This window comes from Coturnix japonica, chromosome 9 (genome assembly GCF_054131305.1).
Source record: "Coturnix japonica strain WE chromosome 9, WE-NBRP24, whole genome shotgun sequence".
In the NCBI taxonomy this organism is placed as follows: Eukaryota; Metazoa; Chordata; class Aves; order Galliformes; family Phasianidae; genus Coturnix; species Coturnix japonica.
In genome coordinates this window covers 6,376,458-6,402,633 of record NC_140671.1, presented here as the reverse complement: position 1 = coordinate 6,402,633, position 26,176 = coordinate 6,376,458, and the positions used below count along the sequence as shown (strand labels likewise).

The 26,176-nt window shown below is 51.4% G+C and overlaps 5 protein-coding genes across 14 annotated transcripts; 3 read left to right on the top strand and 2 right to left on the bottom strand.

The window, feature by feature from the left end:
* Positions 1 to 96: 96 nt before the first annotated feature.
* On the bottom strand, positions 97 to 1,226 carry CRYBA4 (crystallin beta A4). Its single transcript, XM_032447819.2, has 6 exons — positions 1,196 to 1,226; positions 1,064 to 1,109; positions 871 to 989; positions 652 to 793; positions 414 to 556; positions 97 to 319 (listed from the first exon to the last, which is right to left on the bottom strand). Exons 2-6 carry the CDS (start codon positions 1,100 to 1,102, stop codon positions 172 to 174), a joined length of 591 nt encoding a protein of 196 aa, XP_032303710.2. The 5' UTR covers positions 1,103 to 1,109; positions 1,196 to 1,226; the 3' UTR covers positions 97 to 171.
* Positions 1,227 to 2,432: 1,206 nt separating this feature from the next.
* CRYBB1 (crystallin beta B1) lies at positions 2,433 to 4,980 on the top strand. Of its 4 annotated transcripts, none has more exons than XM_085555987.1 (6): positions 2,433 to 3,131; positions 3,642 to 3,801; positions 3,891 to 4,009; positions 4,270 to 4,402; positions 4,471 to 4,613; positions 4,690 to 4,980. In XM_085555987.1, exons 2-6 carry the CDS (start codon positions 3,661 to 3,663, stop codon positions 4,868 to 4,870), a joined length of 717 nt encoding a protein of 238 aa, XP_085412113.1. In that variant the 5' UTR covers positions 2,433 to 3,131; positions 3,642 to 3,660; the 3' UTR covers positions 4,871 to 4,980. The 4 variants fall into 4 exon arrangements, with proteins under 4 accessions (XP_085412113.1, XP_085412114.1, XP_085412112.1 ...); XM_085555988.1 differs by having other exon boundaries at positions 2,994 to 3,131; positions 4,474 to 4,613; XM_085555986.1 differs by lacking the exon at positions 2,433 to 3,131 and having other exon boundaries at positions 3,367 to 3,801; positions 4,474 to 4,613.
* A 366-nt stretch (positions 4,981 to 5,346) lies between these two features.
* TPST2 (tyrosylprotein sulfotransferase 2) lies at positions 5,347 to 14,924 on the top strand. Of its 5 annotated transcripts, XM_085555982.1 has the most exons (8): positions 5,347 to 5,470; positions 8,163 to 8,230; positions 9,468 to 9,728; positions 9,998 to 10,913; positions 11,757 to 11,955; positions 12,960 to 13,010; positions 13,889 to 13,932; positions 14,494 to 14,924. In XM_085555982.1, the coding sequence occupies exons 4-7, from the start codon at positions 10,078 to 10,080 to the stop codon at positions 13,916 to 13,918; spliced, it is 1,116 nt and encodes a 371-aa protein (XP_085412108.1). In that variant the 5' UTR covers positions 5,347 to 5,470; positions 8,163 to 8,230; positions 9,468 to 9,728; positions 9,998 to 10,077; the 3' UTR covers positions 13,919 to 13,932; positions 14,494 to 14,924. The 5 variants fall into 5 exon arrangements, with proteins under 5 accessions (XP_085412108.1, XP_015733779.2, XP_085412109.1 ...); XM_015878293.3 differs by lacking the exon at positions 9,468 to 9,728; XM_032447817.2 differs by lacking the exons at positions 5,347 to 5,470; positions 9,468 to 9,728 and adding an exon at positions 7,806 to 7,924.
* Positions 14,925 to 15,497: 573 nt separating this feature from the next.
* Positions 15,498 to 23,402, top strand: TFIP11 (tuftelin interacting protein 11). The gene is made up of 12 exons (XM_085555976.1): positions 15,498 to 15,769; positions 16,977 to 17,130; positions 18,270 to 18,426; positions 18,596 to 18,723; positions 19,192 to 19,344; positions 20,099 to 20,608; positions 20,917 to 21,023; positions 21,259 to 21,427; positions 21,615 to 21,858; positions 22,193 to 22,335; positions 22,494 to 22,659; positions 22,962 to 23,402. Exons 1-12 carry the CDS (start codon positions 15,573 to 15,575, stop codon positions 23,315 to 23,317), a joined length of 2,484 nt encoding a protein of 827 aa, XP_085412102.1. The 5' UTR covers positions 15,498 to 15,572; the 3' UTR covers positions 23,318 to 23,402.
* A 386-nt stretch (positions 23,403 to 23,788) lies between these two features.
* On the bottom strand, positions 23,789 to 26,152 carry SRRD (SRR1 domain containing). 3 transcript variants are annotated; one of them, XM_085555989.1, is made up of 8 exons: positions 26,036 to 26,152; positions 25,286 to 25,520; positions 25,165 to 25,205; positions 24,951 to 25,081; positions 24,758 to 24,856; positions 24,530 to 24,684; positions 24,334 to 24,379; positions 23,789 to 24,158 (listed from the first exon to the last, which is right to left on the bottom strand). In XM_085555989.1, the coding sequence occupies exons 2-8, from the start codon at positions 25,420 to 25,422 to the stop codon at positions 23,934 to 23,936; spliced, it is 834 nt and encodes a 277-aa protein (XP_085412115.1). In that variant the 5' UTR covers positions 25,423 to 25,520; positions 26,036 to 26,152; the 3' UTR covers positions 23,789 to 23,933. The 3 variants fall into 3 exon arrangements, with proteins under 3 accessions (XP_085412115.1, XP_015733812.2, XP_015733813.2); XM_015878326.3 differs by lacking the exon at positions 25,286 to 25,520; XM_015878327.3 differs by lacking the exons at positions 25,165 to 25,205; positions 25,286 to 25,520.
* Positions 26,153 to 26,176: the final 24 nt, after the last annotated feature.

Below are 26,176 nucleotides of genomic sequence, written 5' to 3'. Positions count from 1 at the left end.
AGGTCCCCTTGCAGTGGTGGGGACACGGGCACCCCTGTGGCACCCCATTGCTGCTCCCAGCCCACATACCCTCCAAGTGTTAACACACCACGTTGGACAATGGAGCTTTTATTGAGCTTTGCCACCATCACAGCACAGTCTGGGGGGTGCCTGCAAATGTGGAGCTGGCAGTCACTGCTGGACCCTGCGGATAGACTGCACCTGGCCAGTCTGTGCATGGGAGCCCCACTCCCGAACGTGCTTGTACTCGCCGGCATGGCTGTCACTCTCCAGGAGGTACTGGAAGCCACGATACCCAGGGTACTGTGAGCAGACCCACCTGGCCATGAATGGAGCAGGAGGAGCAGCGTCTGAGGGTGATGGCACTGCTAGTGGTCCCTGCACAGTGCCACCAGCCCTGCCTCACTACTCACGCGCCAGAGCAGACAAGGAAGGAGCCCACTGCACTGCTGCCCCAGCCCAGTGCAGGCAGTGAGGGGCAGTCGTCGCTCAGCTCCCCCCTCCTGCCCTGGAAGTTCTCCTGCTCAAACAGCAGCAGCTGGCTGTGCCCGTGCTCCTGCACCGAGATGTACCATGTAAGCACAGCTATGCATCAGAATGGATGAGGACAGCACGGGGTCCAGGCATGTCACTGCACTGGGTGCTACTCACAGCACAGGTGATGGGGCGGAAGGAGCTCATCCTGTCCACGTGGTAGGCGTTGCTGCCACTCCACGCTTCCCAGCACGGATACTCACCACGCTCCAACACGAACTGCTGCCCCTGGAAGCCGCAGTGCTCGAAGCCCACCCAGCTGCGGGAGGTGAGCATCCAGGGGTGAGCATCTTGGGGACCCCCCCACCCCACAGGACCCCCTGGCCCCACACTCACGCCCCACTCTCGATCCTGAAGGAGCGCACGGTGTTGAAGCCACGCTCCGGCGTGCTGTAGCACTCACTGGTGAACTCGTGCCGCTTGCCCTGGAAGAAGGGCTCATCCCACACCACGATCTGGGGAGCAGGGATGGATCAGGGCTCTGTGTGGGGCCCGGGCTGAGCTCCCAGCCTTCCTTTGCTTCCTGCACCTTCCAGAGGCCAGAGGACGACCTGCGGCGCTGGATCATCGTGGCTCTGCGTAGGAGGACAGGAGGACAGGAGCTGTGCCCTGGTGGCCAGGGGGAGGCTTGGGGTCCTCACTGTTCTCCCTCTGTGCTTACTGGGGATGAGTGCTGAGCCTGGAGGTGGCGTGAACAGCAGCTGTCTGGCAGAGCTTTTATAGCCTCTAGATAGAGACGGGGCAGGAGAGCATTACAGAAAGCCCTAACTCAGCACACGGCAGGAGGAGGGACTGGCAGAACAAAGGCAACACTGCGGGAGAGCCATGAGCTCGGGGACACCACAGCTCTGCTCCATGCACACCAGACAGGGGCTGTGACATAACCCAGGGTCTGTGCACGTCCCTAGGGCAGCCATGCCCTCCTCCTGCCCCATGCACAGAGCACAGAGCAGGGAACAATAGCATGGCAAAGCCAGGGACCAATTTGCAAAAGCATTAGAGTGGCCTAGTGGTGCAGATGAAGATTTATGGATCTATGGATCCTATCTCTGTACTCAGAGACCTGGGAAGAGCCCATAGAATCCACACTGTACCTAAATACCTTCTGCTTTTGCTTGTAGTAATCCCCCTACTGCATCATCCCAAGGCAGCGGTGAGGACAGAACACCCCTATAGCAGCAGGAGCACCCCTATGGCTGCAAGCCGGGAAGGAAACCAGGAGCAGGAAGAGAGGAGGTAGATTTGCAGGGTGGTGGAGGCTGGATATCAGCACTCAGGAGCCACCAGCACAGCAGCGTGGTTAAGAAAACACCTGGCTCTAAGAGGAAGAAATGCAGCTTAAAATAGAAACGTGTCTAACAACCATGAAAATGAATGCAAATTGAAAGCCAAGAGTCATGAAAACTGTCCACCATGACGGTGAGGAAGCAGACCCCGGGGAGCACTCGGAGCAGCAGCAGTGCAACACACACAGCGGTGCCACGGGGGACGGCATGGTCGATAAAGAGATGGGAAGAGATAAAGAGATCGATGAATGCTTTTTGTTTGGTATTTTGGGAAACGTCCCAGGTGATGCAGCTGAAATTGCACCACTATGAATTAACACTTTTGCCCTCAAGGGGAACGAAAGCAGCAGCTTCTGAATGAGGGCTGTGGGCTCGCTGAATGCGCAGCTATGGGTGATTTACTTTGTCCATGCTGGAAAGCTCATACTGATGCTGCTGAGGGTTTGATGGGACTGCAGGCTCCCAGCAGGCACAGGGAAAGCAGCTGCTGGCAGGGTGCCCCCAGGTGCCCCCCCCCTGCCCCCTCTGCCTGCCTCCCAGCAGCTGACACAGCACTGCTGCACCGAGGTGGGATTTGCTCCCATGCAGCACATTGAGAGGAGAACAAGGAATGGTACAAATGTGCATAGCAAGTGTTCACTGTGCTGAAAACTGGCTGTCGAGTGGGGATGGACGCAGTGGGCACAGGGAGCGGGGAAAGCAGGGGCTGTCAGCTGTAGCATCCTTAGAGGAGAACACTGTTTTTCTGGACTAAGACATTCCAGAAAATGGCTGATTTGATCACACATCACTTGATCACACATCACAATGCTCAAAGCATTTCACAATCTTGCGTCCTTTTTCCCTGTCTTGCACTCTCACAACTTAGCTGGGGGTACCCCATCTCTAGAGATGCCCAAGGCTATGAATGGAGCCCTGGGCAACCTGGGGGCAGCCACAGGGCTGGTGTAACCATGCCCAGCAGCAGCAGCAGTGCTGGAGCCAGGTGCTGGTGGGCTCCAGGGGTATATATGCCCTGTGAAGGGCCGCGGTGTCGGCGTGCAGCAAAGTGGCGCGGTCAGGTCTTCTGTTGTGCCGCTGGATAAAGGAAAGTGCTGGGTTCAGCGGCTGGGCACAGGGCCGGGGAGAGGCTTCCAGCTCTCCCAGCGCTTTGCAGGATGTGATGACTGGGCGGCCGCACAGACACTGATGAGCTGGCACTTCCATTGTGTGCCCGCCCGCGCTCTGCCCTTGCCAGGCTATAAAGTGGGGGCCCCGCTGAACCCCGAAACACAAGCCTGCTCCCTCCAACAAGAAGCAGCAGCTGCCCAGGTAAGAGGAGAAAGTCCCTGGGTGGTGGCACTTGCTCCAGCCAGTCCCAAGGGGGGGAAATTGAAAGGAAAATGCGGGTTTTCGGCTGTGCCCACACTGTGCCCACCATTCCTGGAGCATCCTGAACCAGCACAGTACTGGGGGGTGCAAGGAGGGTCCCACCCTCCTTGGGATCCCCCATCGTGGCACAACCAATGGGGTGCCCGCTGCAGGTCACGCCAAAGCAGGGCTGTCTCCTCCCACCCCACCACCCATCGGTGGCCCCAGGGTTGTCCTGCTGCCTGCTGTGCTCCCATGCACGCCTGTGTGGGACGGCCCCAGGGAGCTCCAGGTACCCCCAGCAATGGGGCCACACTCAGGGCTCTCCTGGGGATTGTGGACAGCTGGCACCTCCTGTGGCCAAGGCAGGACCCGTGTCCTGTGTGTCTCGGGGAGCTCCTCACCCCTACCCCAATACTACCACCACTGGGACTGTGTCCCCACTGACCCCCCCAGCACCTCTGTCCCCAGACCCGAGCTGACCACCGCGATGTCTGAGACCACAAAAACCGCTGCTCCCGGCCAGGCTGCAGAGGACAAGGAGAAGGCAGCCCCGGTGCCAGCTCCATCCTCCGACCCCACTCCTGTCACCAACAGCAAAGGGGAAGAGCCCTCCACGGAAGCTTTCAGGGTAAGCGTATGTGTCCCCAAATGGAAGGACAAAGTGTCAGGGAGAGGGACAGCAGCATTTCAGGGTCCAATCCCTTTGCTCTCTCCCAGATTGTCATCTATGAGCAAGAGAATTTCCAGGGCAGGCAGATGGAATTCACCAGCGAGTGTCTGAACCTGGCAGACTGCGGCTTCGACAGAGTGCGCAGTGTCATCGTCAGCTCCGGACCGTGAGTGACACAGTGGGGACCCAGTGGGGACCTGGGGCTGGAGCTGGGCAAGGGATGGGGTCAAAGCAGCATTGGGGAGGTGGGATGAGGCCTGGGAAACAGGAGTAAGGGTAGAAGCTTGGGCACCCAAGGAGGACAGGGATGAGCATGTCACACAGTGTGCCACCCCAGGGCCCTGCAGCGGAGCTGCTTCTTGGGCATTGCCTGTAGTGCTGAAGGGCCACAGGGCTCCTGATGTGCCATACTTTGCCCATCCCCAGCTGGGTGGCCTATGAACAAGCCAACATGCGTGGGGAGATGTTCATCCTGGAGAAGGGCGAGTACCCGCGCTGGGACACCTGGTCCAGCAGCTACCGCAGTGACTGCTTCATGTCCATGCGTCCCATCCGAATGGTGAGTGCTCAGCACGCCGGGCACCGCGGGCACCATCTGCCTGTCCCAACGTTGCTGTCCCCCCCCAGGAGGCCGAGGATCACAAGATCTCCCTGTACGAGTCTGCTGACTTCAAGGGCAACAAGATGGACATCCAGGAGGACGACGTGCCCAGCCTCTGGGCTTATGGCTTCTGTGACCGCGTGGGCAGCGTGAAGGTGCCCAGTGGAACGTAAGCAGGGGCTGCACCAGGAGATGCCAGGGGGGTTTGGGTATGACACTTAGCACTCTGTCTGCTCTCCCCGCAGCTGGGTTGGGTATCAGTACCCCGGGTACCGTGGCTACCAGTACCTCTTTGAGACCGGGGACTTCAGGCACTGGAACGAATGGTGCGCCTTCCAGCCCCAGATCCAGTCCATCCGCCGCATCCGGGACATGCAGTGGGACCAGAAGGGCACCTTTGTCACCCCCGAGGCTCCCTCCAACTGAGCTCGGCCCCGAGCCCTCCCCTCGCTCCCCCGGCACTATCCGTGTCTACCGACCGCTCCACTGCCGCCGCCGCGTGTACTCGAGGCAAATTAAACAGATCAGACGATGGAGCTGCCTGCTGCGTGCATCCCAGGGCTCGCTCCGTCACCCTCCTTCCCTTTGCTCCCATTGCTCTCGGTCTCGTCTTCCATTCTCTCCCTGCAAACCTCATAGTGTGACCCCCCCCCCCACAAAGGGGCAGCCCCAGCCCGTTGTGCACCGTGCATGGAACCACGCATGTAAAACTACCCAAAAACCTCAAAGCAACACCGCGCACACAGCACACGCAAAGCAGCGCAGCGCTGCGCTCGTGCCATTTGCACACCCACGAGCACGCACACTCGCACCGTGCACGCGCATAGCAGCCACACGCGTGCACGCCAGGGATCGCATGCGCGGTGGGGCGGTGCGCTGCGCGGGGATATCCCGGCCCCTCTGCGCGTGACGTTGCCGTGTGTTAACGCCGCTCCGTTCCGCGCTGGCGGAGGCGGCAGCGAACGAGGGGAGTGCGGCCCGACCCGATCCGAGCAGCGGAACCGTGAACCGCAGCCACAGCGGCAGGTGGGAGCGGGGACGGGCGGTGCGGGGCGCGCAGCGCACGGTGCGCGCAGTTAGCGCTGTGCACGGGGTGGTGCGTTGCGGGGTGCTCAGCGTATGGAACCCGGTGCAGGATGCACGGTGGGCAGTGTGCATGGGGTGGGTGATGCGGGGGCACTCGGTGCAGGGTGCACAGGGTGGTGCCAGGCGCACGGTGATCAATGCAAGGCATCCTGCATGGTGCTCAGTGTATGGCACTCAGTGAGCAGCATGCATAAGGTGGTGGTGCAGGGCACTCAGTACATGGTGCTCGGCGCATAGCATCCAGTGCAGGGCACTCGGATGTGGCACTCAGCACAGGATGTTCAGTATATGACACTCAGCGCAGGATGCTCGGTGAGCAGTGTGTGCACAAGGTGGTGGTGCAGAGTGCTCAATGCATAGCACCCAGTGCGGGGTGCTCAGTGCACGCAGTGATGCAGTGTGCACAAGAACAGCGCATGGTTTTCAGTGCAGGGTGCTCCATATAGGTTTTTGCTTCCTGCTCCTTGCCCTGTGCCCCTGCTCTCCCCTTTGGGCACCCTTAGGGTACCCTGCTTGCACCCTCCCATCCCTGTGCATTGCAGACAGTAGGCTGCAGCACAAGGGTTGTTGGAGCACTGTCTGTATAAGTGAGCTCCCATTCCCTGCTGCTTTATGGTACCACTGCCATGCTCTGTGCTCAGCAGTGCCTTTGGGGCAGGAATATCTCTAGCGTTGCATCACAGGGAAATAAAATATTTTGATTATGTTTCTTAAGCAAATTTGAGGTTTTGGGGTTTCTCTTGCAGAAACAACCTTTACTTTGCAAGCCGTGATCTCCGTGTATGCGGGAATGCAGTTTGTTAACACTTATGCTTTGGCATGTGGATTTGGAAATACTGTTTTGAAGATGGGGAGTGTTTTTTCTAGCAGTTCCTTTGATGTTTTTTCCTCCCTGTTGCATGGCACGCTCTGACCACCCACGCTCATGGGGAGCCTTTTGTTTTGCCCTGTTGGTGCACAGGAATGCAGAGTGCTGCCACCAGGACATGGGGACAAGGCAGCACATGATATATTGGGGTCTTTCCTCCTCCCTGGACAAGCTGGCTGCATGTTGCTGGGGTTGGTGCTGCCTTTCAGTGGCTCTGTCACTTGGAGTGCTGCTGCTGCTGCTGCATGTGTGAACCGCAGCCCTGCTTGGTCTATTTGGGGATTTTCAAAGACACTCGTGACCCAAAAGTGGTCTAAAATCCATCTGTTTGTACCAGGGTTGGCTTCTGGTTCCTGTTGCTGTGTCTGACTCTGTGGCCCACGGTTCATCTTTAGTTTGAATCAGCAAAAAACGCTCTGCTCTGCATGGTGCTGTTCTTGTCACGTGGGGGCCCTGAAAGCAACTGTTTGTGTTTTCCTGTGGATGCCATTGGTGCCCTTGAGCAGCAGAGTTTCATGCATGTGGGCCCTGCCCTACACCTGGCTCCTTGCACCCTGCCAACATTGCTCCTTGCAGTGCTGACCTGGGGCTGCACCCCTGGGTGCTGCTTGGTGCTGCCAGCTACTGCAGCCCTGCATGCTGCAGGGTAAGCATTGCCAGTATGGAAGGATGCCCATGAGGTCCATTGGCGTGTTTCTTGCTGACCTCCTCCATGGAGATGTTCACATTTCCTCATCCCTCATTAAGCCCACAGATCTGAGCTAAAACTTTCCATGCCACACCTCTATCATTTCAGGAAGTCACTCGCATCTGGTTTCTGGGACTGGTGTAAAGTAATTTAGGATCACATCACGCTTCTCGCTGGTTCTGTCACTTGTTTGCAATAGTTTGCAACGCTTCTCTGCTATGAAGAATGGGCTGGAGGCAGTGCTGTGTTGCAGACTGGGTGCTGCCTGTGCCTGGACACTGCTGTGACCACACGATGGCACAGCACAGCCCTGTGCTGCAGCAGGAAGGAAGTCTGCAAGTCTATATGTGTGTGTGTGCGTGTGTGTGCACATTGTGTTTGTGAGGGTGAGAGCTGGAGGAGTTTCCGGAGCAGGGCAGCTGTTAAACCACTGCACCAGGGAGCTCTGAGTTGTGTGTGGGTGCTGCTAGATGCCCTGCAGCCTCATCCAGGGTAGATCCCGTGGCTGAAGGAGAGGAGCAGGAAGTGTTGTGGGGATGGAGGGTGATGCATGTGCTGCAGATGAGCTCTGCTCCGTTGCACCATTGGTGCTGGGTGGAGTTTCCCTCTGGTTTCCCATTAGTGCTGAAGCAGAGAGGCTGTGTGACGTCCAGCTGGGCAGGAGAGGAGGAGGAGGATCTGGGGTGGCTGGAATAACAATTAGTGTCTGTACTTGAAATGTTCTCAAAAACATCCTCCGGGGCTGGGACAGTGCCATGCATGCAGGGACAGTGCTGTGTGCACAGGGACACAGCTGTGCCCTCACCGAGATGCTGTCAGGAGCCCTGCAGTTAGCATGGTACCTGGGTTGCTCCATGCATGCAGGATTGCTTAGTGCAGTGTAGAGCTGCAGGGAGATAGTAACTGCTGTGACAGTGGATGCTTGCAGTGCTGGATTTTGCCCCTGAACCAGCACCTGGGGGATCTGAGCCACGTGCTTTGACATCACCATGGGGCTGAGCTTTGCCCCACCAGCTGGGTGGGGGCTGCCTGTGATCAGCAAACAAATCAACCCTGTGATTTTTCTTCCCTGCTAGGTGTTCTCACAGCCATCTGCATCTCAGCACGAAGCTTGGCTGGCAGCACCATGAACTGCAAGGGGCAGGTAAGGCATGCCTGGAGCCCGCACCGGAGCACCCAGTTCCCCCATGGTACCTGGAGTCCATTGATGGATGTTTCATCCATCCGTCCACACTTTGCTCTGTTAATATTTCACTTCCCCGGCTTGCAGCCCTGTCATTGTGGAGGTCCTGTCAGTGTATAAATACGGAAGGCACTCTGCCTGCAGGAACTTTGGTGTCCTCATTTGTCACTTCCCCACCAACCTCTCTCCTTCCTGCATGGCTGCAGTGGTTCCAATTGCCCTGATGTCCTGAGCACTCCCACTGCTCTGTGCTGCAATGGGTCTTTGTGGCCGTTAGCAATGATTTTTAGGGCGAACATTTGAATACATTTACATGAGTGAGACAGATGGAGATAGAAGGGCTGAGCGGACAGCACTCATCTTTTTAATGGGCCTGACTTGGGGCTGGACAAAAGCCAGGGTGCTGTTTGTTGTTCCGTGTGACGTCTGGTTTAAACAAATGGATCAGCATTTGACTTCTTGGCTTTTACACAGCGTGTGGACGTGCATTTGAAACCGTTGGCGTCTGGTGAGATGACAGAGTGGATGGATGGGGAGTTAGCCATGGGGCTGTGTGATGCAGAGCACTGGTAGCTGTGTCACCTTGGGGTGGGACAGACCCTGGCATAGGCTGCTAATGAGGAGGGTTGTTTGCTATGGGGCTGGCACCGGGCAGGCCCTGCTGGCTGCTCCCCACTTGAAGGCGCTTGGTTAAATGAGCTCTTTGATGAAAAGAGTGGAGAGGAAAAGGAGCTTTTCTGAAGCAGTTCTTTGATTGTCAGTAAAATAAAGTGCACGGACATCTCGTTCCTTCCACTCACCAAAGCCCTGTAATCACAAAGAACTTGAAATCCCGCTGTGACCCCGGGGTAGGATTGCCAAACCTGCACTCACAAACCCGGGGGGGAAGAGGAGGAGGGGGTGGGAGCAGTGCCAGCTCTCCTGGGAGCCATGCAGGCAGCAGCACAGCACTGCGCAACAGCACTCCTGCAGCCATGGCCTGCAAGCAGACACTGCCTCAGTGCTGGGGGGGACTTCGTGTAAGTCAGGCTGGGGGAGAAAGGTGTTAAACACACCACAGGTTGCCATTATTGACGTGTTACCCTTGGCGTTATTTTAATTTCTTAGCTTGTTTCACCCTAATGGGTAATTGCTTCTTTCTGATTTAGGCCTTGAGAGGTGCGTGAGCTGCTGCTTTTGTTTTTCTGTTTATTTTCAGTTTCCTCCCTCCCCTGTGGCGGCGTATGTAAAACTAAAGAAAACGTAGGAGGGAGGGAGGCAGGTGGTTGGCAAGGAGGGAAGGAGGGCAGCGTGCCGAGCACGGGAGCTGCCCTGGGAGGTTTGGGGTTCGTGCAGGATGGAGCAAACCCCGAAGACTCCTTACTGGGTGAAAAGAAAGCTGTTTGGTTTTTTTCCTCCTGACCTAATTCACACTCGATCAAAAGGAATAGATGGAAGAAGGCGAAACTGCATGGATTGGGTGAGCAGGATCCCTCCTCTCCTAAACTCCCCTGAGCTTTGCTCCGGCCACAAACCTGAGATTCTGGGGACAAAACCAGCCAAGAACTAATCTGTTTGGGTGTGCTCCGAGGCGGGCTTTAATTACGTTCTGGGCAGAAGGCACCTAGCTTGAAATCTGCTGATAGGTAGAAGGGATGACGACAGCTCGGCACGGTGTGGGCGTCTGCAGGAGCTGCTGGGGCCAGGCTGCGGGCGGCCCTGCTCACAGAGCTGCTCTCTCTCTTGCAGATGCCCGCTGGGTTGAACGCTCTCCGGCTGCAAACTGAAGCGTGGTGACGTGGTGTGCAGTCCTTGCACAGCAGGACAGGATGCGGGTCACCATGCGGCGGGTGCTGCTGGTGGTGGGTTCGGTGGTGGCCTTAATGGTGACGCTACACCTCGGCCAGCAGGTCCTGGAGTGCCAGCAGGTGCTGAGCAAGAGGAGGCACAGGCTGATGAGACCCGAGAATGAGGAACTGGTCATGGTGGACTCCAACCACGTGGAGTACCGTTACAGCAAGGAAATGCCTCTCATCTTCATCGGTGGAGTCCCCCGCAGCGGCACCACGCTGATGAGGGCCATGCTGGATGCCCACCCAGAGGTGCGCTGTGGGGAGGAGACCCGCATCATCCCCCGCGTGCTGGCCATGCGGCAGGCCTGGTCCAAGTCAGGGAGAGAGAAGATGCGCCTGGATGAAGCTGGGGTGACAGACCAGGTGTTGGATGCTGCCATGCAGGCCTTTATCCTGGAGGTGATCGCCAAGCACGGCGAGCCGGCCAGGTATCTGTGCAACAAGGACCCGTTCACCTTGAAGTCCTCTGTCTACCTATCCAGGCTGTTTCCCAACTCCAAGTTCCTCCTGATGGTTCGAGATGGCCGTGCTTCGGTCCACTCCATGATCACACGGAAGGTGACAATAGCAGGCTTTGACCTGAACAGCTACCGGGACTGCCTGACCAAGTGGAACAAAGCCATTGAGGTGATGTACTCCCAGTGCCTGGAGATCGGGCGCTCTCGCTGCCTGCCCGTTTACTATGAGCAGCTGGTGCTGCACCCCGAGCAGTCCATGCACGCCATCATGAAGTTCCTGGGTATCTCCTGGAGTGACACCGTGCTGCACCATGAGGAGCTCATAGGGAAGCCTGGCGGAGTGTCTCTTTCCAAGTGAGTGTGTGCTGGGGTGGGGGCAGGAGTTCCTTGCTTGTGTCAGTGGGTGCTTTTCAGAGGTAGAAGTGGCAGCACACTCTGCTTTATTGCAGTTGGTTCTGTGTTTCTTAGTAAATGAGGGCTTGAATATTAGCAATTGATGTATGCAATAGAGCAGCCTGACAGGCAGGAAGCGAGTGATTGTCGTATTTCATCTCCCTTGACAGTGCAGAAGTAGCTTGGATCTTGAATTTGAAAAGAACTGCTTGCTCAGAAACGTGAGCTCTTGAATGCTTCTTTTCTCCACCCATCCTCAGATCTCCCTTCTGCAGTTTTGCTGCTGATGAATCACTTTCAGGGGTGGGCAGTAACTCCTGCCAAAGTTGGTGCAGAATAGAAGGAGTGCCTTCTCCCATGGAGACACACCCGAGCACTCCCTCCTGGTTGCCTGTTTTAGTGCTCCAAGACCTGCTTGGCTTCTCCCACCTTCTCCTGGTCTTTCCACAGTTCCTTTTCTAAGAGAGGCTTAGGACCCACTTAGCAAAATGTAATTGATTGCAGCTGGTAGCAGCCACCCAATGCAGGATGGATCCTAGTGCTGTGTCCCTGCAGTCACACTGAGACCTGAGCTCAGGGCTGCAGGAAGCTCATACAGCAGCAGCACCGCTGTGCCTTAGCAGCTCAGCCTGTGTGCATGGAGGGTACGGAGCTGTGTGTGTGCTGCATGCTTGTCTGGGGCACTGAAAGCAGCTCAGCTGGCAGCTAGGCTAACTGGAGACACTTCTGTCTGAGCCCGGTGTTATCTGTGAAATCCAAATGACAGCAATTTGGTTTGCTTTTTCCTTGATATTTTTTCTCCAGGATAGAAAGATCAACGGACCAAGTTATCAAGCCAGTGAACATGGAGGCGTTGTCTAAATGGATTGGACACATTCCAGGGGATGTACTGCAGGACATGGCCCACATAGCGCCCATGCTCGCCAGGCTTGGCTACGACCCATATGCCAATCCACCCAACTATGGCCACCCAGACCCACTTGTTGTCAACAACACGCACAGGGTGGGTGTCACAGCCGTCCCCAGAGCAGGAGGAGCTCTGGCCAGAGTCAGAAAGGAGCAGCAGAGAAACAAAAGCTTGTTTCCTTCTGGGAAGCTGTGAATGATGGGTGTTCAGTTCCACCGAGATGATTTCCAAACAGAGTGACATGCAGTAGTTTGAGCCTCTTGTGGCTCAGATTGATTCTGCTCCCTGTGATTTTGTGGCAGTGTTCATTTCTTCTGTTGTGGCAGATCCTGACCTGTCCCTCCCTCCCTGACCAGCCCCACTCTTTAACCCAGACATGGGAGTTACTGGTTGTGATGTTATCTGGCTGTTATTGGCACTAGAAACTCCAGTCTGACCTCAGGAGAATCTTAAGCAGTGCTGAGTCTGTGCAGCTCACCAGCCACTCCCGCTGTCCCATGAGGAATGTGAGTGGATGCTTGTAATGCATTTGGGCTAAACCAGAAGAATCTTTTTTTTCTTTTTTTTTAGAATATTGACTCATGTCTCTGAGGCTGCAGAGCCACAGGCAGCATTTACCGGACAGAGGGGATTTGTCATGCTTTGGGTTGGACCAGTTCTCCCCAAACTGAGATCAGATTCCTTGTGTGCACTCCCCGTGACAGTGCCCTTGGACACAGCGTCCTTTGCTTCACTTCTGGAAGCAGAGAATGCTGTTCCCTGTTGTCTCTGCAGAGTGGAGAGCTGTAGCACAAACCTGGCAGGTCAGAGGAGCTCCCCTGGAGCCAGTCACAGTCTGTATGTTCTGGGCTCTTGCAGTTCTTCCTTTCTCTCTGTGCTTGCTGAGCCATTTCAGGACACAAATGATTTGGGTGAACAGTCACTAAGGGAGAGACCTCCTGCTGTTGTCCAGAATCCCAGCTTGAACTAGAACAGCTGCTCCTCAGGTCCCTGCTGGCTCACCAGTCCTGGAACATATGCTGCAGTTAACAGTGTACACTTGCTGATGTTTGTACAGTCATTGTCCAAGAAGGGGTCACTATTCTTCTTTTTTTCCATAGGTTTTAAAGGGGGATTATAAAACGCCAGCCAACTTGAAAGGCCATCTGCAGGTAAGAGTTTGATGCCATGTCTGAGTGCTTCGCCCTGTGTGGTTATTCATTGAATCATCTGAGTGGGAAGGAACCTTTAAAGGCCATCTGCTCCCACTGCCCTACAATGAACATGGACAGCACAGCTCCATCAGTGCTCAGGGTCCTGTCCCCTGACCTTGGGTGTTCTAACATATATATCACTCAGATGTGATATCTACCACATCTGGGTGCCTGGCCCCCTGCTCCCTTTTACTGACACTTGCAGGCTGTTTAGGGGAGGGTGGCTTACCTGACTTCAAGTTACAGATAGATCTTCTGTTTCTAGTGCTTGTGATCACGCTCAGGTGTCAAAAATACAGTTAGTGTGTCCTTTCCTAAAGAGCAGTGTTGGAAAGCAAGGGATTACCATCTTTTACAACACAGAGCAGTCAAACAGCCATCATCTATACGGACTTAAACATTATTTTATTGGCTCTTCAGATAGAGCCACCTGCCTGAATAAGAAATGCAGTAGATGAGTGTTGGTTATCACCAGTGTTTTCATCAAAGGTGTCTGGTTTTACCTGTTCAACATAAGGACTCCTAACAGATTGATCTGCATTGCCAGCATGTGAAAACATGCATAGTCAAATCCCAGAATGAGGAAACGAGGCTGCTAGTGCATCAAAGACACACGTGTGCTCCCTGCAGGAGGTGTCAGCAGTTGCTGAGTGGCTGCACATGCAGTAAGGAAGTGAGAGACTCGTGGCGAGGTCTCTTGGCTGCCTGTTCTCTGTTGTTGTACCACTTTTTGTCCTGCTCATTTCCCTTTTTCTTGCTCCTGGGAACACCCTGGGAATGCTTTGAATTGCAGGTAGCGACTTCAAACTGATCCTTCTATATCTTGGTTATTCTAGGTGACTCAGAACACATCATCTTCTCACTAATTAATGATTTCCAGGTAAGACCTTGTACTTTAATTCGGGAGTCACACAAACCTGCCTGGAATTGCTACAAGATTAGCATTATGCTTCTATCATTTCCTATGCTTGTGGATTGCCTGGGCTGCTCTAGGCACATTCATTATGTCAATGATCTCCTTCACAGTTGCTTTAGGTTTTCAGAGCAATGGGAGACAGTTTGTCAAATCTCTTCCTTTTCTGAGCTCTGGAAACAGGATTAATCCAGCAAAATCACAACCAGCCACTTGGGGGTGTTATTACCGGGTGTGGAGAGGGCAGAAGGGGGGTCGTGTATGTGTGTTGAGCCCCAGCAGAAGGGGGGATGTGCCCTGTGCATTTCACAAGGGGGTGGTGGTGTTTGCTGCCAGCTTGGGAGAACAGAACAGCTCTCCTTGATTTCTGCAGCAGCTGTTTGTGTGTCAAAGGCTCTGAGTACAAACAGGTGCTGTTGCCCATCACGCAGGGGTTGGAGCTCAGCATCCAACAATTGCTGTCTCACAGTGGTTTTCAAGTTGGCTGTTGGGACTTCCTGACTGCTCAGACTGTTTCTTCCCTTGCAGGCTGCTGCAAACGGCCCCGGGTGGCTCCGTAAAGAAGAGTTTGCAGTCGCACCGGTGGAGATCTGTTATCCAAGCATATTGCTTGCTGATATTGCCAAAATGACTGCCGTGCCAGGAATGTATTTGCATTTATTTGCAAAGGCCAAACGTTGTACACTTCGATACCACTCGTCTCCCTTCGCTGGATGCTCCGTGGTGAAAGATCTGTGGAAATGAAGCACGACCGACCCTCCAAAGTGCATTGGAAAAGAGATTTCCTGTTATTTTCAGTGTCTCGTAATGCTGTTCCTTATACGTGCAGATCAGAATAGGTGTCATAACCGTGTATAGAGCATTCGTTGTACAGGTGACAATGCGGTGGACTGTCTCTTCCGTTCACTTGTCATTGACAGATTCTATTTAAGAATTAATATATGAGGTCAATCGTTTCACTCCTGGCTGCACTCATTCGAGTAAACTCTTGGAAAGGGCTGACAATAGCAGGACACGGGGAAATGGTTTTAAGTTAAAAGAGGGAAGATTTAGGTTGGATGTTAGGGGGAAGTTCTTCACTAGGAGAGTGGTTAGACCCTGGAACAGGCTGCCCAGGGAGGTTGTGGATGCCCCGTCCTTGGAGGTGTTCAAGGCCAGGTTGGACGGGGCCCTGGGCAACCTGATCTATGGGGATCTATGGGGTCTCTATGGGGATCTATGGGGTCTCTATGGGGATCTATGGGGTCTATGGGGTCTCCTGGGCAACCTGATCTAGTAAAGGTGTATTTTTGGTGGCCCTGCCAGGCAGGGGGGTTGGAACTACATGATCCTTGAGGTCCCTTCCAACCCGGGTCATTCTGTGATTCGTTTCTCATGACTAGAGAAGTGATTTAATGTCACAGAGCTGCCTCTCGGGATACCTCCCGAGGAGCTGCTCACCGACAGGGGGCGCTAGAGGGGCCGTTCCTTCTAGCCAGCATCTCTATGGTTAGGGCATGGTTAAAGTGACGTATTTTTCCGTCGCCGGAAGTGATGAGGTTCGGTTCCGTCCCGCCGCCATAAGAGCGGTAGGTTGGAGCGGGGCCGGGTCGTCGCTCGGATCCATCATGTCGATGTCACACTTATACGGCACGGACGGGGAGGATGGAGTGGAAATGGAGAACTTCGAAGTGTCGGATTGGGACCTTCAGAACGAATTCAACCCACACCGGCATCGCCACCGGCAGACCAAGGAGGAGGCCACCTATGGCGTGTGGGCCGAGCGGGATTCGGACGATGAGAGGCCCAGCTTCGGCGGCAAGCGGTGCGGGATGGACCGGGCCGGGCTATGGGGGATGGTCACATAGGCCCAAAGGGCGTCAGGGCAGCAGGGGGTGGGTTGTGGGTATAGTGGGGTAATAATAAAGTGTGTTATAGATATAGGTTAAGCTAATACATAATCAATAGTCTCCTCTTCAGTTTGATTACATATTCATTACGTTCCCTATGACCCCGTTCCCCGCAACCCCATTCCTTCATTCCCCCTGACCCCATTCCACTGACCCCCTTAATAGCAGGACACGGGGAAATGGTTTTAAGTTGAAAGAGGGAAGATTTAGGTTGGATGTTAGGGGGAAGTTCTTCACTAGGAGAGTGGTTAGGCCCTGGAACAGGCTGCCCAGGGAGGTTGTGGATGCCCCGTCCTTGGAGGTGTTCAAGACCAGGTTGGACGGGGCCCTGGGCAACCTGATCTAGTAAAGGTGTATGTTTGGTGGCCCTGCCAGGCAGGGGGTTGGAACTCCATGATCCTTGAGGTCCCTTCCAACCCGGGTCATTCTGTGATTCTGTGACCCTTGCCGTTGTTTTGGGGTGAAATTCTTCTGTTTTCTTCTTGGTGTTATCTGCTGGTATCGTTCTCCCATGTCAGCATCATCTTGCCCGGGGGTATCTAATCCTTCTTCTTGTCAGAGGTCTCTTCTTATCTTTATTGCCCTCTTCTCTGGTTTTCTTTTGACTAAGTGTCTGTAATTCCCCTTTTCCCTGCCCTTTTAAATGTAAACTATCTACAGTTACCCTTTGTCTTGGTTTCTGTGAAGTTCCCCTTTCCCTTTCTATAGCAAAGTGTTACCTTACCACCATTTTGTGGCTTTGCTCACTCTTCAATTCCCCCCTTTTCTTTAATCTAGCAGGCTTTTACCTGCTAGATTCTTAATGGGTCTCAAAATAGGCTCCGTTCTCTACCTTTTGTCTCAAAACCTCGTATTCCCTTCTGGTACCTTGGTACAGGCACATAGAGCACTTTACTACTACACAGGTAAAACTTATTAACAACACCAACATGGCTATAATGATTCCGATCAGAAAGAGCTGCTTTACCCATCCTAAATTTGGTTACCAGCTAGTGAGTGTGTCCCACAATCCTTTTTCCCAACCTATGTTATCCTGCTCACTCTTCACCAGGAGGAGGAACCGATGTATATGTTGAAGGAGCAATGAGGTTTGGAAGACTGACAGGTCTTGTTTTGGTTCAGCTCTAGGGATTACTCGGCCCCCGTGAACTTCATCAGCGCGGGGTTGAAAAAGTCAGCGGGTGAGGATGTGTCGGATGAGGATTCTGATGAAGATGAGAAGCCCATTAAGCAGGAGGAAATCCCTAAAGAATTCGTGCCGAAGAAGTTGAAAACAGTGAGTGATCCAGGATGTTCTGAGGGAGTTGGGCTTGTTCAGCCTGGAGAAGAGAAGGTTGCGGGGTGACCTCATTGCAGCCTTTCAATACCTGAAGGGAACTTACTGCCAGAAAGGGAGTAAACTCTTGGAAAGGGCTGACAATAGCAGGACACGGGGAAATGGTTTTAAGTTAAAAGAGGGAAGATTTAGGTTGGATGTTAGGGGGAAGTTCTTTACTAGGAGAGTGGTTAGGCCCTGGAACAGGCTGCCCAGGGAGGTTGTGGATGCCCCGTCCTTGGAGGTGTTCAAGGCCAGGTTGGACGGGGCCCTGGGCAACCTGATCTAGTAAGTGTGTATGTTTGGTGGCCCTGCCAGGCAGGGGGGTGATCCTTGAGGTCCCTTCCAACCCGGGTCATTCTGTGATTCTCTTTGTAATGTATTTGTGGAGCTCAGAGGATAAGTCTGAGTTCTGGGAATAACAGAGCACTGAAGAAATGGCCTCAATTTGCGCCAGGGCAAGTTTAGGTTGGATATTAGGAAGAACTTCTTTACAGAAAGGGTAGTTAGGTGCTGGAATAGGCTCCCCAAGGAGGTGCCTGAATCGCCATCGCTGGTTGTGTTTAAGAGCCGTTTGGATGTGGTGCTCAGGGATATGATTTAGTGTAGGGTTTTTAGAGTTAGGGCACTGGTTAGGCTGCGGTTGGACTTGATGATCTTCAAGGTCTTTTCCAACCTGGGTAATTCTATGATTCTAAAGGGAGAACCAATTAACACTGATGTAGCACGTGGGTTATGGCATGAATTTGAGGGTTGTGTTTTTATTTTCATGGATATCCTGATGTATTGCTGTGTACCCCTGGGAACATCACTCCATTGTGGGTCTGTTTCCAGTTGTCAAGCACAAAAACAATTAGGAAGCAGCTTCAGTGAAGTCCCTGACAGAGCCTAAAAACTGGCATCTAATTTGGAAAGTTCTTAAACAGCAGGGAGCTCCCATGGGCACAAAAGTGGCTTTCTGACATAGGGAGCTGGAGAAACAGGATGCAGTGTGTTGACAGCTGAATTGCTTTGCAGAAGTACCTTGTGACAGAGTGAAGTTCCACAGAGCTTTGTTATTACAGCACCTTAAAACTTGTTTGTGTTTTTTGCTCTTACAGGGTGGAAATTTCAAGCCCAGTCAGAAAGGTTTTGTAGGGGGCACAAAATCTTTCATGGATTTTGGCAGCTGGGAGAGACATACAAAGGGAATTGGGCAGAAACTTCTCCAGAAGATGGGTTATGTCCCTGGAAGAGGTCTTGGAAAGAATTCTCAAGGTACCGTGATCCTGTATTTGGTTGTTTATTAATAACTAATAATTTGAAGAAGAAACTGCATTGAAGAACTGGCATCTTGAAGTGGCTTCTATGTAAATTCTTGCTTCTCTTGCCAAGTGCTCTTTCTCGTTTGAATTTCTTCCTTCTGATCTAACTGATCTCTTGTTAGGTATTATTAACCCAATTGAGGCCAAGCAAAGAAAAGGCAAAGGAGCTGTGGGAGCATATGGCTCTGAAAGAACCAGCCAGTCTTTGCAAGACTTCCCTGTTGTTGACTCGGAAGAAGAAGCTGAAGAGGTATTTGTGTGATCCCTGGTACACCCGTTTACCCTATTGTATTGTGCAAACAAGATTCAGATCTAATCAGCTTTTGTATGAGAGGAAATAAATCTCATTTTAAGTAAGAAACTAAAAACACAGAACATGAATTTCATTTAAACATATTTTCTTGTCAATGTAACATCCTTTATGTTGGTTCTGCCTCATATTATTCCTGTAGCATTGCTAGAATCCCATCCTCAGTTTCCCCCAGATAAGTAATTTGTCTTTTGTGTAAAAAGAAGAAAGATCAGAAACATTCTGGTTGTGGTAGTGTTGAGAAAAGGCTTTTTTATTGGACCATGGCATTTGAGCCAGTTTTTGCTCTGCTGTGTCACTTTCCCTTTTGTTCTGCTGTATAGCGTTCTCCACTGATTGTTTTTCCATAGAAAACAGGCAAATTTGAAGCATTGAGAACAGCAATTGTAATTTCTCCTTTTTGTTTAGGAATTTCAGAAAGAACTCAGTCAGTGGCGGAAGGATCCTAATGGAGGCAAGAAAAAGCCCAAATACAGCTATAAAACAGTAGAAGAACTGAAAGCCAAGGGTAGGATTAACAAACAGCTTTCAACCCCTCAGAAGGAGCTCTCTCAAGTCAAGGTAAGGCTGATGAACCAAGTGATGGCATCTTTGGGAAGCAACTCAATTTGTTTGCATTAGTGTTGAATACTTTTAGGCAATCGGTAAGCTTAATAGAAGTTCGTTCTAACAACTATTGTCTACAGCCTCATGCAAATCAAGGGTTCAGATTCATTACTGAATCATTTAATAGACCACAACGTAGCCTGCAATGTTGGACTTGTCCTCGAAGAGCATCTTGATCTTGAGAAAAGATTAGTTTTCTTGTTTGTTTGCTTTTGTAAGTTAATTGTTTCACATTTGTCACAGCTCACTCGATTTTGTAAACATGTTTGTCCTTATTGTAACCGTGCAACTAAACACACAGTACTTTTTAGGTAGAAGAGCTTTCAGACTGTAAGGAACTCATCTTTAATGCACTTAATGAAGTTATTCACGTAAATCAGCACATCTGTAAAAAAGTATAAAATTACCCAAGGCTTCTTTGCAGCTGTGTGTAATTGTTGTTCTTAGATTAACTCAGTAAAATGGTAAAGCTGAGATCAGATGTAGAATCTTCGAGCTCTAACCTCAAGTTGTTCTTCATTTACTCCAAATCTTCACATCAGAATCAGGTCTTTTCAGAGGTACTCTCAGGATGCCCCATTCAAAACCAGATTTTATTACCAGGCTGCTGAATCAGTCTCCAATTTTCAATTTGGAATAAGGTGTTTTGTCTCTTTAAACGTGAATTGCATTTTATTAAGACAAGTTTTTTTTTCTTGTTTGTTGGAAGGTTATAGATATGACGGGCCGGGAGCAAAAGGTTTATTACAGCTACAGTCAAATTAGCCACAAGCATAATATCCCTGATGACAATCCCCAGCAGCCACTGGGCAAAGACTCTAAGCCCCAGGGATTTGCCCTGCCTGAGCTGGAGCACAACTTACAGCTTCTCATTGACATCACTGAGCAGGAGATCATCCAGAGTGACCGTCAGCTGCAATATGAGAGAGACATGGTAGTCAACCTGACTCATGAGATACAGAAGATGTCCGAAATTCTCTCACATGAGGAGACAGCAATTAGCAATCTCAGCAAAGTCCTGGATATGGTGGAAGAGTGTGAGAGACGGATGCAGCCAGGCTGTGAAAATCCTTTGACCTTGGATGAGTGTGCAAAGATTTTTGAGACACTTCAAGACAAGTACTATGAAGAGTACAGAATGTCTGATAGGGTAGACTTGGCAGTAGCAATAGTCTATCCTCTCATGAAAGATTACTTCAAGAACTGGGATCCCCTCAAGGTGAATATTAGTGTGATTTATCTGCAGATCCCTTTTGATGGTTTAAGTAGTTTTACTGTCTTGCTTTCTCCTCTCCTTGCCCAAAAATTCCTGATGAGCTGGGAGAGGAAATGTAAAAAGCCACCTTTCCTCACACTTGAGAGCAGAAAAGAAGGCTCCAAATAAAACCCTGTGTTCGTGGCAGTGAGATAAACATGTGAGAAAGCTGCCTGTAGTTGAGCATGCAACCAGCCTGCTCTTTGTAGATATTAACTGAAATGAATGGAAAGCCATTAAGACCATATACCATTTAACCATATCATTTCCAGGACTGTACATATGGTACAGAGATTATAGCCAAGTGGAAGAGCCTTTTGGAAAATGACCAGCTGTTATCACACGGTGGGCAGGACCTGTCAACGGATGCTTTTCACAGGTAAATAACAAATCCAATTGTACTTTGTTTAGTATCTTTAAATGCCACTTTCCCCCATGATGGTGAAGAATAGATAGAAGCATACTTTCCAGATAATTCTCTTGAGATGCCTCTTAGAATCCAGCTGTCAGCTATATACAAGGAAGCAGCTTTTAAAATAACAGTTATCCATTTAGTTTTCCTAGGCCTGAGGCTTGAGCTTTAAGCTTAGCTTTGATTTCTTTATCTTTTCCAGACTGATGTGGGAAATCTGGATGCCATATGTCAGAAACATAGTGGCGCAGTGGCAGCCAAGGAACTGTGGATCAATGGTGGACTTCCTGGATAGCTGGGTACACATCATTCCTGTGTGGATACTGGACAACATTCTGGATCAGCTTATTTTCCCCAAACTACAGAAAGAGGTCAGTTAAGAGAGCTGTACTAGAATGAAACCTTCTTTTGAACCACTGTTTGAATTGTAGTCAACTGCAGCTTCCACAATACCAGCTTGTTGCCTTTGTCAGAGTATTTTGGATTTAGGGGGTTATCTGCATCTGGGAAGACTTTGTGCCAATAAAAAATTAAGCCTCTTCTGTGTTTTGCCTTAAGGTTGAAAACTGGAATCCTTTGACAGACACAGTCCCAATCCATTCCTGGATCCATCCCTGGCTTCCCCTGATGCAGGCACGATTGGAACCACTTTATTCTCCCATCAGAAACAAGCTGGCAAACGCGCTGCAGAAATGGCATCCCAGTGACTCCTCAGCCAAACTTATCCTTCAGCCGTGGAAGGATGTGTTCACACCCGGGTCATGGGAGGCTTTCATGGTCAAAAACATTGTGCCTAAACTTGGTGAGACAACGGAGAGGCATTTTTAATTCTTTTGCTAATGTGAATGCTTTCACTATGAGATTTGCCGTGCAATCTTCATTTAGCCGTGCAATCTGGCTGTAAGGCTCTGATCCAGAAAAGAAGGAAAAAAGCTGAATGTCTTAAGTTTCTCAGTTTTGGCTGTAAATTGTAATTGAGGGAAATGGAATTGCACTGTTTTGGTGGCAGGGATCAGCCAAACATTTTAAAGATTCTGGAAGTAATACGGTGCAATAATCACATATACCTCATTGTGAGATGGGTTGGGGCACTGGTAAGTCAGGTACTCCTTTAACTGTTCTTCTCCTCTTTCCAGGGATGTGTTTGAATGAACTCATCATAAACCCTCATCAGCAGCACATGGATGCCTTCTACTGGGTGATTGACTGGGAAGGAATGATTTCTGTCTCCAGTCTTGTTGGGTTGCTGGAGAAACACTTCTTCCCAAAATGGCTGCAGGTGAGGAACAGGGCTGAATTGTTTCTGACAGTTGTGATTCCAAGTGAAGTGTTTCAGTAACTCTGACCTAATAATTGTTGCTCCGCTGAGTCATAAACAAGCTAATTTACTTCCCTGAATGTACCTATCCTGTTGAATTTGTTCATGTTGTTTTGCAGGTGCTGTGCTCTTGGCTTAGTAATAGCCCCAATTACGAAGAGATCACAAAGTGGTACTTGGGCTGGAAGTCCATGTTCTCAGACCAAGTGTTGGCACATCCATCCATCAAAGACAAATTCAATGAAGCTCTTGATATCATGAACCGGGCTGTCTCTTCCAGTGTTGGTAGGTGGCTTATTGTGATGTATTCACTCTGGACCTTTGTCAGTGTAGCATTTTTTCCTGTGCATGCTCAGATTTAGTTTGGGACTACATCAGGTCCTGTAACTTTAGCTACAGCTCTCTGATTCATCTATGTAGTCTTTGTATTAACAGTAACACTGTGAATGCAAGCAATGTAAATGTATGGAGGATGATTCTGAACACTACGGCTCAGCCTCACTGCATCTAGCACTGTATGCATCTTGGACTGGAGCTTCCCCACATAAACCTTATATGTGATTTTCACACTTTTTTCTCCCCTACAGGTGGCTACATGCAGCCAGGTGCCCGGGAGAACATTGCATACCTTACTCACACAGAAAGGAGGAAAGACTTTCAGTATGAAGCCATGCAGGAACGGCGAGAGGCCGAGAACATGGCTCAACGAGGCATAGGCATGGCAGCCAGCTCTGTGCCAATGAATTTTAAGGACCTAATTCAGACGAAAGCAGAGGAACACAACATTGTTTTCATGCCCGTGATCGGAAAGCGACACGAAGGGAAACAGTTATATACGTTTGGACGGATTGTGATTTACATTGACAGAGGTGTTGTATTTGTACAAGGAGAAAAGACCTGGGTGCCAACCTCTCTCCAGAGTCTCATTGACATGGCCAAGTGAGGCTCCTGCTTGAAACTGTGAAGGTGATCTTAGTAATGTTTTTCCATGTAACCGTCTTAGAATAAAGACGTTACAGATTTGCAAACAGTGGAACTGCAGCTGGATGCCAGGATTGTTTTCTTGGCTGTTGCAACAGTGTCAAGAGGTGAAATGATACGTAGAAGCTAATGCAAAGGGAGGAAGGGGGAGGAGCAAGCAGTTCCAATGCTTGTGTAATGGCCACTTGTGATACAGATTCAGCAATAATTGTCTCAAACCACTAAACAAGTGAGGGCAGGGCCAACAGTAGATCAGCCTCAAACGCTCCACCAACAGATTTTGCAGCTCTACTTGACAGCGGCAGTGCCCTGGCAGTGGTAATTACTGTCTCAATGGTGTACTCCCACAGCTAACCCGACACTTGCCTCAGCTGCTTAATCAGAGGTTCAGGCTGTGATGACCAGTTTCCCATACAGTGAGTGTAAGTCAAAGTGGAGCTTTTACTTTTATTAAAAAATCACTATGATACAAAAATGTCCCATCTAGCTCAGTGTTCAGGTGCTGCTTTTGGCAGCAGTGCTGTCAGTGCTTGAGTGTCACCTCAGCTGTGCAGGAGGACCGAGGGAAGAGGCAGAACTTAGGCCTGCACTGGAGCAGGGCTGTGCTGGCTCCCTTCCTCCCCCTTCCTGATGATCTCCAAGTCATCACACTCCTCATAAGTCGGCTCCTCCAGGAACTCCCAAACTTCAGCAGAGAGTCTCTCCAGTTTATGCGCAGGGAACCAGTGGATGGAGGTGTCGTTAAAGGTATCAGAGTACCGCGGGTGAGCAGGGAGGGCAACTTCCTCCATCCCTTTTAAAACCTAAGAGCATTTGGAAAAACACAGTTCTTTGCAACGTGTTCTGAAGATAATAAAATGGTCCCAAGGCTTTAAAAACAACCACCTTCAGCTTTAAAGTTGTGATTAATGTTGCTTCTCATTATAAGGTGCTGGGTAAATTCAAATAGTGGTGTTGTGTTTAAAAGGTGCTTCCTACCTTTGCAATGTAAGTGTAATCTCTCTCCAATACTCTTGATGGCAGCCTATAAAAAAGAAGAGGTAAATTAGGACCATGAAATTGCCATGAAAACAACTTTTCTCAATGGAAAAGGGAAGAAGAGGCTGCAGCTGCGACAGTAAGAAAGCAAGGAGTGGAAAGCAACGTTGGAGATGGGCTGTAGGGCTGTACCTACCTCTCCTCGATGCCCTTAAAGCTGTTGCCAATGATGACCATGTTGGACAGGGCACCTACAGACCAGTTCTTCCACAGCAGGTTGTTGTACAATGCTTTGCCGCAGTGCACCATATAGAACAGCGTGGGAGACCCATTTATACTGTGCTTTCCCTCCTGGGGGTTGGATAGTATGGTCACGGTGTGGACACAGCTTGGTAACATGGGGTTAGAGATGGGGTCCTCTTACCTCATTCTCTGTGAGCAGACTCAGCCCCAATTCTTGCAGTGCTGCCAGCTCCAGCTGTGAGAAGGCCGGGTCGAAGAGGAAGCAGCGGCTGGGAGGCACCTGTAGGGCACAGACGTGTAGCACAGAGACACAGATGGACACAGATGGACGTGGGATGCGGTACAAACATGATACAGACACAACGACCACTCACCTCCAGTGCCTCAAGCAGCAGCAGCAGGAAGGCCAGCTGCAGCCGGGCAGTGGGGCAGGCAGCAAACCGCCCCAACCCATAGCACACACAGCTCCATGGCCGCCCCGAGCCCAGCGGCTCCCGAACGGCTCCTGCGGGCAGTGGAACAGCCATCAGCCTCCGCCTTCCTCCTCCTACCACCCTCCTCCTCCTCCCTTCTCCTCCCCGCACGCACCAGCGCTCGCCTCCCAGAAGCCGGAGCTCAGCAGCTCGTCCCTGCAGGGTGAAACATGATGGTCAGCGGGGTTTGATAGAATGAAGAGGTTTTGCACTTGGGCCGGAAGAACCCCAGGCACCTGTACAGGCTGGGAGGAGTGGTCCTTGAGAGCAGCTCGGCACAGAAGGACCTGGGGGTCCTGATGGACGAGAGACTCAACATGAGCCAGCAGTGCGCTCTGGCAGCATGGAAAACAAATGGGATCCTGGGCTCCATCAGGAGAGGGGTGGTCAGCAGGGATAGGGAGGTGATCGTCCCTCTCTACTCTGCTCTTGTGAGGCCCCATCTGTTGTATCGTGTCCAGGTGTGGAGCCCTCAGTACAAAAAAGACATGGAGATTTTGTGAAGGGTCCAGAGGAGGGACAGGAAGATGATCAGGGGCTGGAGCACCTCCCCTATGAGGACAGGCTGAGGGAGTTGGGTTTGTTCAGCCTGGAGAAGAGAAGGTTGCGGGGTGACCTCATTGCAGCCTTTCAATACCTGAAGGGAACTTACTGCCAGGAGGGGAGTAAACTCTTGGAAAGGGCTGATAATAGCAGGACACGGGGAAATGGTTTTAAGTTAAAAGAGGGAAGATTTAGGTTGGATGTTAGGGGGAAGTTCTTCACTAGGAGAGTGGTTAGGCCCTGGAACAGGCTGCCCAGGGAGGTTGTGGATGCCCCGTCCTTGGAGGTGTTCAAGGCCAGGTTGGACGGGGCCCTGGGCAACCTGATCTAGTACAGGTGTATGTTTGGTGGCCCTGCCAGGCAGGGGGTTGGAACTACATGATCCTTGAGGTCCCTTCCAACCCGGGTCATTCTGTGATTAGCCGCAATCCCCGCACACTCACCGCGCATCCTGCAGCCTCCTCATCCCCGCCGCACCATCCTCCTCCACTCTCCTCCTCCTCCTCCTCCCTCCGGCCGCGCACCACCCGCGTAACGCCGCCATGCGGCTCCTCCCGGCCACCGTAGGAGCTGTGTTCATGTGA